Here is an 18,595-nt window from a genome sequence, read left to right on the forward strand (position 1 = left end):
GGCCCCCCCCCCGCCCCCCCCCCCCCCCCCCCCCCGCCCCGGGCTCCCCACTCACCCGAGCAAAAAGCAGCGTCTTCCCCGCGTCGCAGAGGCCCAGCAGCAGCACCGCCTTCCGGCTGCTCCTCCTGCCCTGCACGAACCTCCAGATCACTACGAGAGAGAGGAGGGGGCACCTAAGCCCGCCGTTGGCGGCACCCGCCCCCCCTCAGCGAGCGCGGCCCGGGGGCCGCTGCTCCCCAGCAGACCCCCAGGGCGCGACTGGAGGGCGGGTGTCCCCCGCGGGCCAGAACTCACGCAGCGTGATGGCGACGGCGAGCAGTGCCAGGAGGACGGAGAGCACGGCGGGGTCGGACGGCCGCAGCTCCCGCCCCAGCGCCTCCAGGTGCGGCTCCAGCCTCCCCGCCATGGCCAGCCGACCGCACACGTCGCCGTACCGCTTCCGCTTCCGGCCCCGCGGCCTGCCGGGAAGGGCCGTCGGGAGGTCCGGGGCGCGGGGGCTCACGGGAGTTGTAGTTCCTGGGGGGTCCCGGCTGAGGAGGAGGAGGGAAGGGGGAGGCGGGCTGGGGCCGGGCCCGGGTGCAGGCCCAGGGCTCTGCGGCTCGGACTGGCCCTCGAAGTGAGGGAGCACGTTGCCTTTACCGCATGAGGCGAGGGGCGTTAATGCACAGCGGGGCGCCGGGGGTAGTGGGCGGCTGCAGTGGCCTGAGATCCGTGGAGGTCTAGGAGGTGATCATGCCCCCTTGGCTCAGCACCAGGTCCTTGATCTGAGACTCAAACATCATGAGATGTTTGGCCACACCTAGGTAGTGCGTCTGGTTTTGCCCCCCTCCCCAGTTCAAGCAAGACATCCATGAAGGACAGCAAGCTCAGAAGAGAGCCACCAAGATGGTCAGGGGGCTGGAGGCTCGACCTGTGGGGTGAGGCTCAGGGACCAGGACTTGTTGAGCCTGGAGAAGAGATGGTCACATTTGTATCAGGCACCAGGAAGATGGTGCCAGGCTTTTCACAGTGGTGCAGGATGAGGAGCAATGGGAATACATTAAAATGAGAGAAGTTCAGAGTGGGTATGAAAGAAACTTCTTCCTCTTGTCAACCAGTGGGGCAGGTTGCCCAGGGAGGTCATGGAGTCGCCATCCTTGCAGGTTCTCAGTGCCTGACTGGGTCAAGACCCGACCAACCTGGTTGGCCCCTTTCTTTGAGCAGGAGGTTGGACTGGAGACCCCAGAGATCCCTTCCCACTTGAGTGACTCTGTGATCCTCTAGTAAGGTTCCTTTTTGCCATGCCTTCTACTTATGGGACAAGGGTTACAACTGATTCGGAGTACAGATGATGCAGCTTTTCTTGGGAAAGTTTTCTAACTGTAGCCATAATTAGTTGTGGAAGCACACTCTTACAGGCACCGTATCTCTTTCTTTGCTAGTTCTTAAGAACAGGTTAAAAAAGCCATCTGTCCAGTATACTTCATCCTACATAAATGTGTGGAACTAAATTTCATTGCTTCCCGTCACAGTCTACATTTCTGTCTTTGTCGTGGTTTAAACCCAGCCAGCAGCTAAGCATCACACACCGCTCACTCACTCCCCCCCCCACCCAGTGGGATGGGGGAGAAAATCGGGAAAAGAAGTAAAACTTGTGGGTTGAGATAAGAACAGTTTAATAGAACAGAAAAGAAGAAACTAATAATGATAATGATAACACTAATAAAATGACAGCAGTAATAATAAAAGGATTGGAATATACAAATGATGCACAGTGTGATTGCTCACCACCCGCCAATTGATGCCCAGTTAATCCCCGAGCGGCGATCCCCCGTCCCCACAGTTTCTATACTAGATGTGACGTCCCATGGTATGGAGTACCCCGTTGGCCAGTTTGGGTCAGATGCCCTGGCTGTGTCCTGTGCCAACTTCTTGTGCCCCTCCAGCCTTCTCGCTGGCTGGGCATGAGAAGCTGAAAAATCCTTGACTTTAGACTAAACATTACTTAGTGACAACTGAAAACTTCAATGTGTTATCAACATTCTTCTCATACTGAACTCAAAACATAGCACTGCACCAGCTACTAGGAAGACAATCAACTCTATCCCAGCCAAAACCAGGACAGTCTTCTAAGGTGATCTTCGGTCAGGCTAGCAGACTTCTTACAACACATGCCATATGCATCCAAAAATCATCACTGTGAGCCCATCAAAATATTCATTCCCTCAAAGCCAGAAGCATCTTTCTGCTCTCAGCAGCTCTTCCATGCTTGCCTTGACAACAGGGTTGGGACCCACTGGATTACCCCAGACTCTGTTCCTCTGAAGCAGAGAGCCCCAGCAGACCTTTTTGTCTTGCCTTTTTATTTTCACTGTGGATCAGAGTCAGGCTGCCCACCTACATGTTTGTTTTCAGGTCAGCAGCACATTGGACAGACTACCAAAACACAAATGTTTCTGAGTAAGTCCTAGATTTTTTTCAGAAAGGAAGTCTAAGCCTGGACTCTCCCCATCAATATACTTATGTGTTTTAAGAGTACTGCCTGGTGGAAATTACTTGGATCCAGCCACCTCAGATATGAGATGGAGTGGTTTCTATTCATACCTTCCATCTTACAACCACTGTATGTTTTCAGTTTAGTTTGGTTTTTTTCCTTCTCTACCATTCAGCTTCCCTGACTTAAACACTCTCCCTCTTCCTGTGTCCCAACCACACTGGACAACTGTCATCTGCTGGGGAGATAATGAGATAACCTGGGTGAAGCAGAAGCACAGAGAGTACAAAACATCTGTTAATTACGCTCTAGGGCATGTTTAATCCATTTTGCTTTGGCAAATGTTGAAAGAAATTCCTCTAACCAGCAACAACAGCCTTAAGTGGCAATAGCCACATTGGTATCTGGCACTGTCCTACCGTGAGAGGTACTGAGGAAGGAATGGGCTTAAGGAAAAAAGATTTTGAAAAATCTCAGGACACCTGTTTAGATTTGAGATTTTATTTCTTGCTGTGATGGCAGCAGAGAATGGTAAAGTCTCAAACAGCCACTTTCAGAGTGATGAGGAAGGGGAGAGAAAGCAGCAAAGGCAGAGGGCCCTCTGCGGGTCAGTGTTCAGTGCTGAGGGCACGAGAGGAGTCATGGCTTGAAGTTTCCTCCCCCTCCAGCAAGGGTCCTTCCACTCTCGCTACTTGTCCTCAAGGAAGGTGCACACCTGGAGGAGATCTGAAAACGGAAAGGACAGCGAGTTCAGATCCTGCCTTTAAACACTCCCGTCCCACCAGCACACACCCAGCCACGCCAACAACGTCATCGTGTGGAAAATACATTGTGTGCCACAAAAAAAAGCGTATCCTCATTTTGCTTTAAAAAATTAAATGGACAGCTACAGAAGAAACTGTCTGCGCCTGCAAGGCTAAGAACTGCAATTCACAGACTTCTTCCTGGGGCTGTTACAGTTACCTGATGGATTGCAGGTATTGAGGCTAGCAACTGAAGCATAGTATTGATCTCCGAGGAATTCCTTGTACGTTATTCCATCGCGGAGTTTGACCAGACACTTGGTCAAGTCTTTAAACAGAAGGTCTTTGGTTTGAGACTCAAACATCTTGAACCTGTCTTTCTCGATTCCTTTTGTTCCAAATAGTTTCTGAAATAAAGGCACGAAGAGGTAAGCGTTTGTAAAAAGTAGAAAGCTGGCAAGATTCAGCTTGTACAAGCCTAGCTCTTAGTCCTAGTTCTTCACCATCACCCTGGGGAGCCCCCAGCTAAGCTCCAGAAATTTAGGATTGAATCTTCTGTTCATGTGGTTAGATGAGGGATCTCTCAGTGGTAGGCACAGTCGTGGCATAACTGTCAAAACAATTTTTTTCATTTTAACCTGTCACTACATGCAGAGCCCATCGGCAGATGCTGCCAGCAGGTCCTATGCCTTAGCCATGAGTTGAAAGCAAAAGGAGCTGACTTCCCAAGTGTCAGCAGACCCTGACGGGGAAGTAACTATTAATGTTTTCAGTGTAAAATCAAACAGAGCTTGTTTAACCTGGTTACATTGACACCAGTAGCTGTAAGACCCTGTGTGTGCAGGGAGGCTGCTGTCTTCTCTGGGCTGTGCCTGACCCAGCTGGGTGAGAGACCAGGCACCCCAGAGGAGTTTCTGAAACACACCTGCAAGAGCATAGCCCAAGAAGGTGGTGATAGTCTCGCCTCACACAAGTATAGCGTGACAATAGCAACCACTACGATCCAGCTGGTACCTAAAGGTGTATTTGCTAAGGTGGCAGAGGAGAAAGAGCAGTTCGGAAGGGATGGAGGAAGGGGGAGGCTAAGGGACAAGGCTGTCACCCCATATCGGTAAATGAAAATCTTCCACGTTGTGCTGACTTGGTAAACTCAGAGCATCCTTGCTCTAAAAATGCAAACATGCGGCATAAAAACAACCCCAGAACTTTTCTTCCACTGTCAGTACTACTAACCTCTTGTCTCTCCAGCAGCTCACGGACTTTTTTTGCTTTCTCAGGACGTGTGATCACAGCATGGGTAGGAACTTTGGCCAGGTGGCAGTCCCTGTAAGCCATGACATTTGCCCGTTGCCCATCAGTGCACAGCAACTCAAATTCGTCCATTTTCAGACTTTTGGCCCAGTCTTCTTTATTTTTGCCTTTAAAGAAAGTAGGTTTGGAGATTCAGAGATCTTGTGTAGCAGAAGAACATCAGCCTCACGACACCTAAGCAAGGCATTTGTCCCTGCCTGCATGTGCACTTGGAGACCTGGCATGTACAAAGGAGGCTGTAAGTAAAACTCAGGAAAAGTCAATGGGATGAGTCAGACTCTCAGAGCAAGCTGGGAGATTTAGTTACATCCCCTTCCTTGCATTTTTTCCCAAATGCTTGGACAACTTCAGTCACTGCTTTCAGAAATGTGAACTGAACTTTTAATTTTCAGGCAAGCGGGGAGCTAGAGTGCTGCGCAAAGGTGTCGAGGCAAGAGTCTGTGGTTAAGGGACTGCCTGAATAATTGTGCAGCTGAAATTAAAGGATAGTTAGCAGGGAAGTGTCTCTGCAGAAATGCCTGGGAAGAGCCACCGTGGACAGACGGCACATGCTGACGCTTGAATTCTGCTCCTCCTGCAGGAGGGGTGAGACTGACAGGACAAGCAGGTAAAGCTTGCTATTACCCTCTGCTCTGGGAACAAAAATAATGCAGATAGGCGAAGGCAGCCCTGCAGACACCCGTGCAACAGAAAAACCACATACCCTCAGTGTTTTCCTCAACAATGGAATGCTTAATAAAGGCCACATCCCCCCGCTCGACCAGACACCTGGGAAGTACAAAGAAAGGCAAGTGACGTGGGTGCTGGAATCCCGGCCCTTTCCCACAGATTTGATTCTGGCCTATGTCTTATTTTGTAAAATTAATCTCTGAGGACAGTCAGGTCTAGGAGTCCTACCATTAATATTTTAAAGATATCTGAAACACAGTCTTCTAACACATTCTGGAAAAAAACCATGCATCCTTCTCACATGATAAGTAGCCAATTTATTTTATTGTCAGAAGGAAGCAGTTTGGCCAGGTTCAGAATTTGCTTTGCTTTCTGTAATGCCTGCCTGCACATGTTAATAGCTTTGTAAAAACACTAACTGGCACTGAAAGGACTGCAAACCCTGAAGCAGGGTCTCTTTTCTATTACATGTAAATAAAACAAGATTCATTCTCTTTTTAAATTCATGCCCAAAATGAATTACTCAGACTTGAGCTGATACTGAGCAGGTATGGAGGAGATGGCAATGAGGCTGACCTTTGGTCTCTGCACTTTTTAGAGGATGGCTCATTTTAACTAAAGCAAGCAGCATTTTTAACAGGGGTGTATCAAGTGGCAGCATTGTTTTCAGGTCCCCATCTTTTAATGCTCCTTATTTGTGGTAAAAGTATAGCACTGCTGCCATTGTAGGAGGTCTGACCAAAACACTTGTGTCTCTCCAGGTTTGCCTGGAGGCACCAGGACATTAGTTTTACAGAACAGGAACATTTTGCATCATTTTGCAGAAAGCTGCATAAAGAAAAAACATATAGCATATGTATAACATTACAGACATATATACTTTCAGCAGCGTAATGGAGAAAAAGAGAAGGTCATCAAATTAGCATCAACATGAGGCTGTACTCCATATGTGATCTACCCATAACCTCTGTGATTAGCCCAAGCGTTTCCACCACTTACCGGAAAGCTCCAGTATATCCATAGTATTTCTCATGGCTGCTGGCGACGCACTTCTCTGGCGGGACCCCTCCTGAGCCCTTGCAGAGTCGACAGAGGCGGGAGTTAGGAGGAGACCCGGGAGCACAGCCCTCGCTGAAGTATTCATCTGAAGGCAGGAAGAGGAAAAATTCACTTTTCCTGCACTGAAAAGTTAGGTTTTCTTTTAATAATATGTTCTCACGCTGAATTTGTATTAGCGGTCACTGGGAGCTGGAAACAGGCTGTGAGAAGGAGCACGATTCAGTGGACAGCAAATCGCACGCATCCAGTTTTCACTATGAAACTTGTGTCTTGTTATTATTGATAATGAAGTGGGGCCTAAGGCTCAATTGCAATAGGCAACTGCTGCAAACCATTCCCAGTTCACACAGAGCCAGCCTAAGTCTCCACAGCCTTTATGGGTTGGCAGAGTTGCATTTGGCGGCAATGGCAGAGCTCTGGGGGAAGAAGGGACAGTGGGAAAGGCAGGCAGGAGGATGGAGAGGCTGACTAAAATTTACTAACAGTAGTATCTTCTTGCAGTTAGAGATTTCCTTTTAATAATTATATGCTTAATTTGCCTTGGTCAATAATATTTCCAAATTATTTTTGTTGGACCGTAATTCTCACCAATTGAAAGTTGGATGTAGAAGTTGATCTTCTGAACAATCTCTAAAGTCCCAGAGCCAATGAAGACTTTTACCCTCTTATTCTCAGGCAGTCAGATCAGTCCCTTTGAGTTTCTTGAACAAAGATCAGTCTCTGTCCCCTGTTCTCAGCCCTTTGCCTCCCTTCTGAGATTCATAAACCCATCCTTTACCCCCACTTCACACCCTGCACAAGCACCAGGCCCCCTATTCCTGGGGCAGCCTGTATTCCCTTTTTGGGAATACCTTTTGGGCTATTGCTAAGGGAAAGGAAGAGATGTGAAAAGAAAGAAAAGCCCTCCAAAGCAGCTGACATGCCGTATCTTACTCTGAAGCGGTCACCAACAGCCTACAACTTTGCTCAGTGAAACCTTAAATAACAGAGTCTTCTCCATTTCCCACCTTCAGGTGGGAATCTTTGAGGCACAAGAAACTTTGAAGATCACGTGAAGGATGGGAAAACAATTTTGCAAGCAGATTCCCAGCTCGAAAAAATGGATGCAAAACTCAACTCACCGAAATTGCAGTTCCCTGTCCTGTTGTGAATCAAGCCCATGGGGATGTTCCAGCCAGCAGTTCTCCCGACAGCAGTGTGGCACGACTTCTTGCCCTGCAGATTGTTCCATGTGATATCTCTGTTAGATTTCTTCACAACAGCCACAGCAAAGTAGGATGCTTTCAGAAGATAAAACAGAGATGAATTAAGGACTGACCCGAGGATCTCACCATGCTTTCTTAGGAGAGCATTGGTTCCACTTGGGAGAGGACACCTATGAACAGCGTAGCAGAAATACTTTGCACTTCTTATAAATTATTTGCCAGGCAGCAACAATGGAAGAGTTTGCAGATGTGATGCATCTACTCCCACCATGCCCCTGGGAAATTGTTATCCTTGACATTTCCCTGCCCCCCAAAACTCTGACACTTGGGTATGCGAGAAGGCTGTAGCAAGACATACATGATGATTTTTTTATCCCCTCCTTAGCAAAGGACAAAAACCTTCCCTCCCCTCCCTCTTCCCACTTCTATAAAGAACAATTTCCTAATGCTACAACCCAGACCCTCCTTTCTCTGTTTGCAGCCCTGGCACTGTTATGGTGTGACTGCACTCCAGACAGCAGCAATTAAGCAATTAAGCACAAATCTCTGCTGCTACCATATGCTTTGCCTTGCTATCTGTTTGCAGACCCTGGCTTTCCATCTGACTACTACATTTGTCTCCCAAATTTTTAATATCTGCATTGGACACAGTGGCTCTTTGTGTGGAGACTGGCCATTTGTTCTCCACTCATGACTGCACATATATATTTTTCTACTTGTATCCATCAGGACTGTTTTCTGTCCCTCTGTTGGCAGTAATTACCTGGTTCTCCTTCTGCTTTGCTGCATTGACTGTCATCTGAGGGGTGGGAAAAAGAAGAAGATATTAGATAAAAGATATGGCAAATCCAAAAAAGGATCGAGCTCACTAATTTCTGGAGAGACTGAAATAGAAGTGACTATTTCAGGTACACTTTGAGCATCAGCAGAACAAAGCACAACCTCCATCTGATCCTCTGAGCTAAAACAACTAGTTTTACTGGGGCCGGTGCTAGAGGACGGGGACATCATGATTAAAACGAAGAAGAGAGGAGCTGGAGGGCGTTGTGTTCCTGACTGTCAATGCCCGCTTTCCCAGGGCTGTTCCACCTTCGTGGAAAGACAAGGCATGCAGCGGTAAGCAGAGTTGCCTCAGAGCAACCATGTGTTTTCTGCAGGATGCAGCGCTGAGGCTGCTTTCTCGATTTCAGAATAAAACCAGTGCTTTTGCACTAGCCCCTTCCCCACCACCTGAACCCAGAAGGGCAGCCTGGGCTGTGCTTACCCTCATAGCTTTCTCCCATCACTGGCACCAAGCCACACACACCAGCAGTGTAGACAAAACCTCCGTCTAAGCTGATAGCATCTGCTTCACCTTTCTGCAATAAAAAGGCACAGTGATGAAACAACGCTGTATGTCCCCAGACCAGTGCTTTTCAGAAATAGGGTTGTAAAAGAAGCACTCGATGTAAAGGAGAAGGATGTGGGGACGTGAGAGCCCATCCCTTAGCATATAGACAGACGAAGTCTCACTGATGCAAACAGAGGCAGTTTTGAAATTATCTCTCCTGTGCACTTGTAAACCATCTCCAGCAGCAGCTCTTGTCCCTAGGCACTCGCAGGCTCAGGCGTGGGTCTGTCCTAGCCTGCTTCCCTGCCACACAGATTTCCTTATCTATCTCCCCCGTCCTTTCAAGTTTCCATTTTGTGCTGTCTTCACGGTACTGACACAACCCTCTGAGCTGCCACCAGCATCCTTGTCTGTGCTATGGAATCACTCCTCTTCTAAGCAGGCAACTGTTTTTCTTTGCATTTTACAAAATCTGTATTTTGCCTTCCTTTTCCAAATAAAAAGTTATGTTGCACCAGAAAATTGCTTTTTATTTAGGAAACCTCAAAAAAGAACACTGACCAAAAATTTTTTCTGAAAAATGTTAATCTGTGAAAAACTAGTCTTCTCTCTGTGATGAGGTTGGTTTCTGCCCACTGGTATTTCTCACAAAGCTCCCAGTATTTTATTTTAAAATCTACCCCACCTCTGCCCCATCTATTCCCAGGCTGAAAGAAGCAATGCTGCTCTCCACCTGAAAGGTTCACAGGGAGAAGAAAAGGAAAAAAAGCCATACCATGATCTTAATAATGCAGTCGTTGGTGTTGTCTGCCACAGTGCACTCCACCTCCCCGTTGCTCACCACACTCCAGAGGTCACACTTGCTCTTCTCATTCTTGCCTACTGCACACCACCGCGTCTTGTTTTCTCTGCGGTTGGGGTTCAACTGATCTGTAAAAGCAGCAGAGGAAAAACAAGGATAAGCCTACAGCCCTACTGAACGATAAGGCTATGAACAGGCTACTTTCTGAGTGCATGGGACTCAGCCATGAAACCATCTGTACATACCAAGCTGCTGCTGCCCAGTGCAAGACATTTAATAAGCCCTGGGCCAGCATGAATAGAAGGGGTGATTCTTAAGCTGAAGGATGCTCAAAAATCAACTTACAGGTCAGAAAGGAGAATTTCTGCATAACACAAGCCGCTCATGCAGATTCGTGTTAGCTAAAACACCGCAACCACTAAACCACCACGCGTTAATAGTACATAGTGTGGCTGCCTATAATATATTCTGCATTTCTCCAGGCCTCATAGCCCAGACAACCATGAGACTAAGACCAGACTGAGCTGGAAAAATGCAGCCTAGTTATGTTTCTGTGAAGTAGCATTTGAATAATCTGTTTTGATGCTACATGAAGTCCACGCACAGCCTTCCATAAATGCCATAGCAGCTGAGCCTACCACAGAGATCTCTGAGCAACTGTACATTTTAAGTGGGTTTTGGAGGTCATTTGTGGGATGTTTGACTCTCAGAAAGCCAGCTAGGACATCAGTAAATGCTCAGTGAGTCTAGATGGAAATAAGGGACACTTTTTCCTTCAAGTGGCCAAGACTGGACCTGGTGTCCCAGGATGTTCCTTCCTCTTAAGTCCCAGAAATGGCTTTTCTAAGCAGCAGTTTTGACCATGCCCAATCTCTACCACAAGCTGAATAACCGTGAGCAGTTTTTGCTGTTGTAATTGTGGTGAAGGGACGAGGGGTGGAGTATGTGTAAATTTTCCACCTTTGTCAGTGTGGTGATGATGTTATTTTGACTTTGGAATCAACAAATTCCTTTTGTTGATGTAAGTGAAGTTTGTGAAGATTGGGTGACTTTAATGATAATACCTTTCACAGGAAATATTTTGCAGAGAATACTGTCTGTGTTTGAAAGAATCGTGTTCCTTTTGCCTAGACATTTGTTGATCCCATCTCTTCAACACAGCTCACACTGACACAACATTAGTGTTTCATGTCCTGCCTACCTTTCTGAAGGCTCTGGATAGCACTGTAATACTCAAAGCCCAGGTAGAGCTGGGAGTCCATCAGTGGTGGGATACGCTTCAGCTGTACAGCAGAATCTTTGAAAAGCAAGTCTTTGAGGCCTGGGTCCTTCTTGCCAGGTGGCCCAAAGAGCTGGAAGGTGCTGGTTGTGCCCACACCATATTTCTCCTGCCGCAAGGGAAAAATAATCAGCAAATAACTGTACCAAAGCTCTTGGAAAGCTGTGGCGAGCAAGCAAGAGCCAGAGGACAGAAGAGGGGATGCTAAGGGAAGGAAAGGAGAGCTTGATGATACCTGTGCTTTTGAGAGAAAGTTCCAGATGTCATCAACCTTGCTATCATCTCGAGCCACAACAGCGTGAGCAGGCACCCTGGCCCAGTGACAGGCTTTATAGTTGTCCACAGGCTGACGGCTGCCATCCAGACACAGAAGCTCGTACTGATCCTTCTCCTCTGGGGCATTTTCTGGAGGAAGGGAGGAACCATCAGTTGCACCACCACAAAAATAAGACCAAAAAGCCAGTCTGGGGCAGCTTTGTAGTGAATTTATGTCTGCTGAAGCTTGGGGAAGAATTCTTTGCAGAAGAGAGGTTGCACGCACCCCCTTTGCAATGGTAATGGGGTCATCGTGGTCATACAAAGGCAATGCAGATAGAAGAATACATGTGCCTGTGCAAGAGAGATTATCTCTGCCTCTGTCATAACTAATCCAACAGTAAAAGGATTTATGTGGCAGTAGTGCCTAGACATCCAGACACTTACAAATGGCTACAAATACAAATAGATTTACAAACACCATACAAATGGATTGAACAGGTCGGGAGCTGCACGTGATCTGTGAAGGCCGTAGGTAGCCAATGCCAAGGCTGAAAACAGAGCGCAGGTCCGAGATCAGAGAGTTACAGGAGTATTCAGGTGGGAAGGGACCTCTGAAGATCTCTCATCCAAGCCCCTGCTCAAAGCAGGGGCAGACCAGGTTGCTCCAGGTAGATCTTGAAAACCTTCAAGGATGGAGAGTGCGCAGCTGTCCTGGGCAACCCATCCCACTGCTTGACTGTCCTCAAGGGGAAAAAATTTCCCCTTGTATCTGGTCCAAACCTCTCTTGTTTCAGTTTATGATTATTGTTTCTCATCTTTCCACTGTCTACTTCCGTAAAGATCTTGGCTCCACCTTCTTGCTAGCCTTCTTGTAGGTACAAGCAGGCTGCTCTGAGGTCCCCCCAAAGCCATCTCTTCCCCAGGCTAATCAAGCCCACCCCGCTGAGCATCTCCTCACAGGACAAGTGTCCCTGCCCCATGACCATCTTGGTGGCCCTCCACTGAGTTCACTGCAGGTCCTGGGTGTGCCAGGCTATCTTCTGTCTCCGAGAAGTGCAGAGTTAGTGAACTCTTGCTGTGGGCTGAATTCCCTCCAAAATCCCTCCCCGAGGGATGGGTGAGTGATTACCCACATAATTGCTCATCCTGTGTTTGCTGTGATAACATTACAGCTGGCTCTGAGATATGGCACCAGTGATAATACCACTGAACTTAAGCAGGTTTTCCTTCTTCAAAGAAGAACCTCAAAGAGGGAAAAGTGGACCCCACCATAATCATGTTTCTCGATAACAAGGATGACTCAGTCCACAGTGTGCAAAACATGTTTCTAGAGTTGAAAGGAGAAGAGGTTTAGGGCAAACCTGGAGAGGAATGAAAGCCTGCACAGTGTAGACTGGTTGTAGGATGGAGTGGCAGCAAGAGGTTGGACTAGAAAGGAGAGAAACAAGTGATCTTGCAGGCCTACCTTGAACAGTTGTGTGTTTCACAAAAGCCACATCTCCTTTTCCATCTTTCAGACAGCTGCAGGTGGGAAGAACAGAAGAGATGTTAAAAAAACAGACATTGTTGCTCCCTATCTCCTCTTCAGCAAATTACTTTGGCACAAACTGTAACCATAGAGCAGTGGTTTTCCCCCAAAAAAGCTATGCTGGCAGGGAAGAAAATGTAATGGCAGAGAAGTAATGCTCAAGAAGCCCAGTTAGACTTAGCACAATGTTAATGCTGTGTATTCTTAAGTCTGTGCAAAACCATAAAACCCAGCTGCTTCTCTCATCTCCCACTAGCTGCCTGCCTGTTATTACTAATTGGATCTTTAATTACCAGTCCTCCCAGTTGTTCTATAAATTCAGTCTCCTCAGGACCCCTGATTACAACACGGCCCTCCCTGGTATAACAAAAACTTGCATGTGTCAGGGCTAGAATATTTCCCCAAAGGAAAAATAACTTTCACTCACTGAAAAGCTCCAGAATAGCCAGAATAAGGTGCTGTGCGGGAGCATTTGGTTTTGGAGTCCCCCTTGCACTGACGGCACAGTTTTTGTTCAGTGGTAGCACCAGGCACGCAGCTGGCAGAGAAAAAATTGGCCACCGCTATGGATGAGAAGGATGCAATAGTTAGTCTAACATTCACTTTTACAAGGACCTGGAAGGGAGGGGATGCACAAAGAATGTCAATGACTTGACTGCTCTGCGAGCCACCTCTGCACCTCCACAGAAGATCAGGCAACATCACTTTCACTGTACCACCACCCCTGGCTTAACGTCAACCCATTTATCTCGCTGTTTCCCACTTCACCTTGCTCGATGGAGGCCGAGTCTTTGCCATCCCACTTGATGTCTCCCCGGTTGAGGAGTGTCCCAACTGGGATATTCCAGCCAGCGGATCTACCCAGGCCCGTGTGGCAGGAGGTCTTGCCCTGCAAGTTATTTATTGTGAAGCCTGTTCCTTTCTTCACGACGGCCACAGCATAGTATCTGGTTGTGGAGACTGCAGTGCAGGAAAAAGCAGGAAAGCAATAAAAAAGCAGGACTTAGGAACATTTCAAATCCTGCCAAACTGCTGATTTCAGAGAATAAAGTGCTGCACTTCCAAATAATTATCACTCATGGTCTTCCCACTTTCAATGGGTGAGTTACACTGCCAATATTGAACCAATGCTGTGCATTACAACTTGTAATGGTAAGTGACCTGAAAATACTATCACATGCAAAATGCTTTGCCACTGAACAGACGTTAGACCTGCCCGTAGTTTTGTAAGGACACTTCAACAAGTCTTTTTGGCAAGTCTTCTTTGGCAAGTCTTTTCTCAAATGCCATTGCCCACTGAAGCATACATGTAAGCCTTGCAAGACTGAAATTTCACATTTAGTCTTTAAAATTATACCTAGTGCATCACATGCTATGTATGAATAAAATGACTGAGTTTTAGGGGCGGTAGAGACCACAGTCTTCCTTTTAATTTATGTATTTTCTTAGCTACTATGTTGAGAATGACTCTGCCATGTTGTTTTGATCCTGAATATGGTGTACGAACAGGCTGAACTCCAGGGCAGAGGTCAAAAGAGATTGGGAGCTTTCGACGTGGTGGGATTTCATGAGACAAGGCAGACAAAAATGGGGAAATACTATCTGTTTGTCTCCCAAGAGAAAGATGGAAGAGAAAAAGGATGGTACAGAGAGTGAGTAGGGATAGAGCAATGGAGCTAACTCTTATCAGAAGGGATTGCTGCAGAGCACTTTTTATGCTTCTCTTCTTTTTTGTGTGCATTGCCTGCACCTCTTGCCTCAGCCATCTCAACTGGGTGTTCCTCCACAACCACTAACGGCAATGCTCTTGCCTCTTCAATCTATTTTTTTTTTTGTCTTGATGAATGCACACGAAGACACACAGGTTATCTGGGCTGTCTATCTCAGTGTTGTACCCATGTAGTTCAAGGTCACTGAAAGCAGAAGATCTCTGGGACCAGCACAATTTTTATGCCACGTTTCAGGACGACCGTGGTGCTCATGGTGCTCTCCTTCCATGGCCACTGCTCATCACAGGATCAGTGACTTTCATCACGGCTAACATCAAATGGGACACTGGCTCTGCCCTTTTCTATTGCAGTGACTCAATGGCCATGGGTGATGATTCATATTTTTGTGTAATTACCCCCTACCCCTTCCTCTCTGGGATCTGGAAGCCAGGGGCAATATCTCGGACACCCAACAGAAATAATATGGGAGCTCTGCGTGGAAAGGATGGCCTTTGCACTACCACCTTGTTACCACCACTTGGCTTAAAAATATTGCATGAAAATATACCTCCATTTTGGTCGTGGACCTCAGCAGCAATGGGTTTCAGCTTGTAGGGGGCAAGGCCTGCCTCAAAAACTTGACCACCATCCAAGCTAATGGCATCTGCTTCATTATTCTAAACAACAAAAAGATTTTGGTCAATAAAAAAAGAGCAGCGCACATGAGGGAAAACACTTCCCCAGAGTCTCTCCTGGATCCTTGTGGGTGAGTCCTTCTCTACAGGGGGATCACAGGTAACAACCAGTGACTCAAAGGAAACCCCAACCTTCTCCAGGCTGCTGAAATATCCTCAGTGCCCAGCACATATATTTGCTGCCCACTCACCGAAATGGCTTTTATGCAGTCAAGGTATGTTGATTTCTGCAGGCAAGTCAATGCAACACCATCTTGTTGCATGAGGTCCCTTAGACTGTTGCATTTGTTCTCTTCTGCTATGGATATTGTGCACCATCTGACACTTGCCTTGGGGGGAGCAGCAAAACACAGAGCTGTAGAGAGAACCAGAAATAGAAAGTCTCAGAGAGGTAGAAAGACACCGCGTGAAGAGAAAAAGCATCTTTGTGAATACATGATCTCTGGTTCCCTGCAGTCCTGGCCTTGGGTGATGGCCGGGTGCAGGATCTCCCTTGCACATCTCCTAAGTCATGCAAGAAGGCTGTTTCTTTCCTGCCTGACGTGTGCACCTTCAGGAACATCTGGGAGGATCATTCCTGTCCCTGGGTAAAGGGTGTCCTGTACAGCATCATGACTCAAGCAACCTGAGATCATGGCAACATCCAGAGGAGTAGGAGAACAAATCCACACACTTCAATAGAAATCAGACTCAAGACTTTGCAAAAACGGAGGGAAAAGGCAGTCCACTGAAGCAGTATCTTTGCAGATAACCCCAGAGGGAGAGCAGCTCTGACCTGGCCAGACTATATTCAGTATATTGCCACACATTACCTCCTTGGCAGCTAGATAGTCTGATATATTTAACTGTTTCTTTATATCTCACCTCCTACACTACACCCAGTAACAGATGCCATACTACCTCCACAGTCCTCTCTCCTAAGAGTCCCCCGACCAGTAAGTGCAGATAACCAGCTGCTCTGGGAGACCAGAGCAAAGCAAAGACCTCAGGTGGACACAGACTCATGCCTCCTTCAGCAACCTAAACACCAGGAACGCTGGAAACTTGCAGTTAGAGTAAGTGGGCAGCCTGTGCTGCACACTTCACCTTATCTCTGCCCCTTCCTGGCAGAGCGGCTGTAATGCACAGCTCGCTCCCTCCAAACCCTTGATGGCACATTTCATTCAAACATCTCTAGATTAACCTGTGCTGTTTCCATTTTCTCTTTCACCTCTGAAATATTCTCTCTTACTTGATTTTTGAGCCATAACCCTGCCAGCAGACACCTCCCCTCCTCCCAGTGCAGGTGCTGAATTTGGCCAAAGGGAGAATCCTTAGCCTTAATTCGTACTGCCACCATCTACATTTTTCAAGTCTTGGCTGCACAAAGGCGTGGTCACCTTAATCTAGTGCTGGCAACCATTCTGCCCTGGGCAGAGGCTGGATGGGGACCTCCTGAGGGAGTCAGCCCGGCTGCTCTGGTGAACATTGGGAAGGCAACGGGAGCCTGAGTGCCACGGTCTCTGTTGCAGAGCTTTTGGGCAACCTCTTGGCTCCTTCTGTGCAAGGGAGGAGGAGGGACTTTTCACTGTTAACAAGACATCATTGGATGCTAGTACTCAGCAGAGGTGCTCGAGGACTTTCTGATGCCAGCAGCACAGGGAACCCTTCCCACCAGAGGACATTAATCACCACCACACTTTATGGGGGATTGGAAGAGACCCTCTGCCTACTTCAAGAAGGGGATCCCTCTTTCCCTTTCCAGGCAGCAGTCCCCAGGTCAGGTGCAGACGGCAGCAATCTTCTTGCCGTGGCTACCTGCCCATTGCCTGCCAAAACTGTGAGCAGAGAGAGAGGAGAGAAATAATTGCTTCAAGCAGAGCCAGCTCTGCAGAGGCACAATTTAGGCATAAAATTACACAGGATCCTGAGCAAAGTGCAGCCGCAGCAGCAGGATGGAGCAGCACAGGAGCAGAGGGAGGAGCATGGGGAGTCTTTAGTTATTTAACTTCTATTTTATTGTCACTGCCTTCAGGTTTAATGCAACACACATGCAGGCTTGACAGGGAGGTCTTGTTCCAGCTTCTCCCCCTCCCCAGCTGAACCCCTGCTCCTTTCCCGGCACAGTAGCTTGCGGGAGGATGATTTTTCTCTTCACCCCATGGCAGCAGGCGTGCAGAGCCTCTCCCGAGCAGTCCCCTCCCTGGCAGTGGGTGCCGAGCATCCCTGCTCCTTGCCAGCTGGGTGCTCAGCAGCTTACTGTGGGGAGCCGCAGACCTCCCTCCAGCATCCATGGGCTGGCCCAAGGAAAAAAGCTGCTGTCATTAATGCTTAAAACACCATCCTTGTTGACAGATCCACAGCTGCCAAAGCAAGCATCACTTTATGTCCTGGCTTTTACTTAACAGCTGCCTGGGTCTGGCATGTGCTGCAGCTCAGCCAGCCTTGTCTAGGGGGAAAGCCTGGGGTCCTGGGAGGTTTTGACTCTTCCTTTCCCCAAAAACTGCTTTCAGCAGACACTTACCCACTATCCCGAAGGACAGCACAGTAGAAAGTACCAGTTTCATACTTGAGCAGGGAGTCAGGTGCCGAGGAGGGGTTGCAGCAGCCTTGGTCACAGACTGTCCCCTCCAAGTCTGTGATGGCTTTGGAGCCGCTTTCTCTCCCTTTTATAGAGGAACAGCCCTGGCTGTGTTTGCAAAAGCAATGACCTAACACTGTTTGTCCTTCCTTGTTTCTCAATAGCTCCTAAATCGCCCCCCTCCCTGGATCAGCCCATTTTTAGGAAGCCTTTCACTTTGGCACTGAACCCCTCCGCAGGCAGGAGTCAGAGCAGGGCAAGGTGCTTTTCATTTTACAAGGGGCTTCAGATGGAAAATTCCCAAGTTGTGACATTTGAATTCCCCTGTGGGCTGAAGCGCCACAGGAGGGGCTATTTTCTTTGTGCTAGCCACCCCCTGCCTTGCCCAGCCTAATCTCAGAAAGTCCCTGCTGGATCCAGCCCTGAGTTTTGCATGTTTGCTGGTTAGTGCCACTGTCGTGCCTATCGCCCTTTGGCTTATAGCACCCTGAATGCCTGCCAGCTCCCTTGCACTCTCTTGGCAATGGCAATGGGGTTGAAAGGCAGTAAATGTTCCTTATGCATGATCTGGCAAGCTCCTTGCACAGGCAAAGAAAGTCAATGGCAATGACCAGACAGCTCGATAAGTGCCCTGCAGCCAGAAGGAAACATCATGCTGCATGTTTGTTAAATTCTTGGGATAAACCTGGGAAGAAATGCTGAGATTAGCCATCACCCTCCTCCCCCTTCCTCTGAAAAAACTCTCTGTCCAATTGTATCACTCCTGATATATCTCCCTGCAGCCAGGACCAGTGGGGCATGGCTAGGTTTACAAAGGTCTGCCTTCATGATGGTGTCCAACGCTCAATGTCCCCATCCTTGCTGCAGGCTACAAGACCAGCTTCAGGCTGACTCTGGCACATGCACGCTAAGTGAGAGTCCCTGGACCACATCAGCTTGCTCACAAGCCCTGGCAGCATCCCTAGACAGCACCT

General features: G+C 47.9%; 1 protein-coding gene across 1 annotated transcript in view; it reads right to left on the reverse strand.

Annotated features, from left to right (window-relative positions):
• Positions 1–17,908, reverse strand: part of TF (transferrin) — a 26,521-nt gene extending 8,613 nt beyond the window's left edge. The window contains exons 1-20 of the mRNA XM_010561285.1: positions 17,565–17,908; positions 15,253–15,416; positions 14,935–15,043; positions 13,426–13,617; positions 13,085–13,220; positions 12,595–12,650; positions 11,107–11,276; positions 10,794–10,980; positions 9,566–9,720; positions 8,725–8,818; positions 8,224–8,259; positions 7,377–7,535; positions 6,196–6,340; positions 5,231–5,295; positions 4,450–4,634; positions 3,437–3,623; positions 3,166–3,199; positions 640–702; positions 295–530; positions 56–150 (exon numbers count right to left, since the gene is read on the reverse strand). Coding sequence (XP_010559587.1) covers positions 56–150; positions 295–530; positions 640–702; positions 3,166–3,199; positions 3,437–3,623; positions 4,450–4,634; positions 5,231–5,295; positions 6,196–6,340; positions 7,377–7,535; positions 8,224–8,259; positions 8,725–8,818; positions 9,566–9,720; positions 10,794–10,980; positions 11,107–11,276; positions 12,595–12,650; positions 13,085–13,220; positions 13,426–13,617; positions 14,935–15,043; positions 15,253–15,416; positions 17,565–17,607 — 2,511 coding nt within the window. The 5' untranslated portion in view covers positions 17,608–17,908. The remainder of the gene's footprint in view (positions 1–55; positions 151–294; positions 531–639; positions 703–3,165; positions 3,200–3,436; positions 3,624–4,449; positions 4,635–5,230; positions 5,296–6,195; positions 6,341–7,376; positions 7,536–8,223; positions 8,260–8,724; positions 8,819–9,565; positions 9,721–10,793; positions 10,981–11,106; positions 11,277–12,594; positions 12,651–13,084; positions 13,221–13,425; positions 13,618–14,934; positions 15,044–15,252; positions 15,417–17,564) is intronic.
• Positions 17,909–18,595: the final 687 nt, after the last annotated feature.

Source organism: Haliaeetus leucocephalus, unplaced genomic scaffold (assembly GCF_000737465.1).
Source record: "Haliaeetus leucocephalus isolate CR32 unplaced genomic scaffold, Haliaeetus_leucocephalus-4.0 Scaffold143, whole genome shotgun sequence".
In the NCBI taxonomy this organism is placed as follows: domain Eukaryota; kingdom Metazoa; phylum Chordata; class Aves; order Accipitriformes; family Accipitridae; genus Haliaeetus; species Haliaeetus leucocephalus.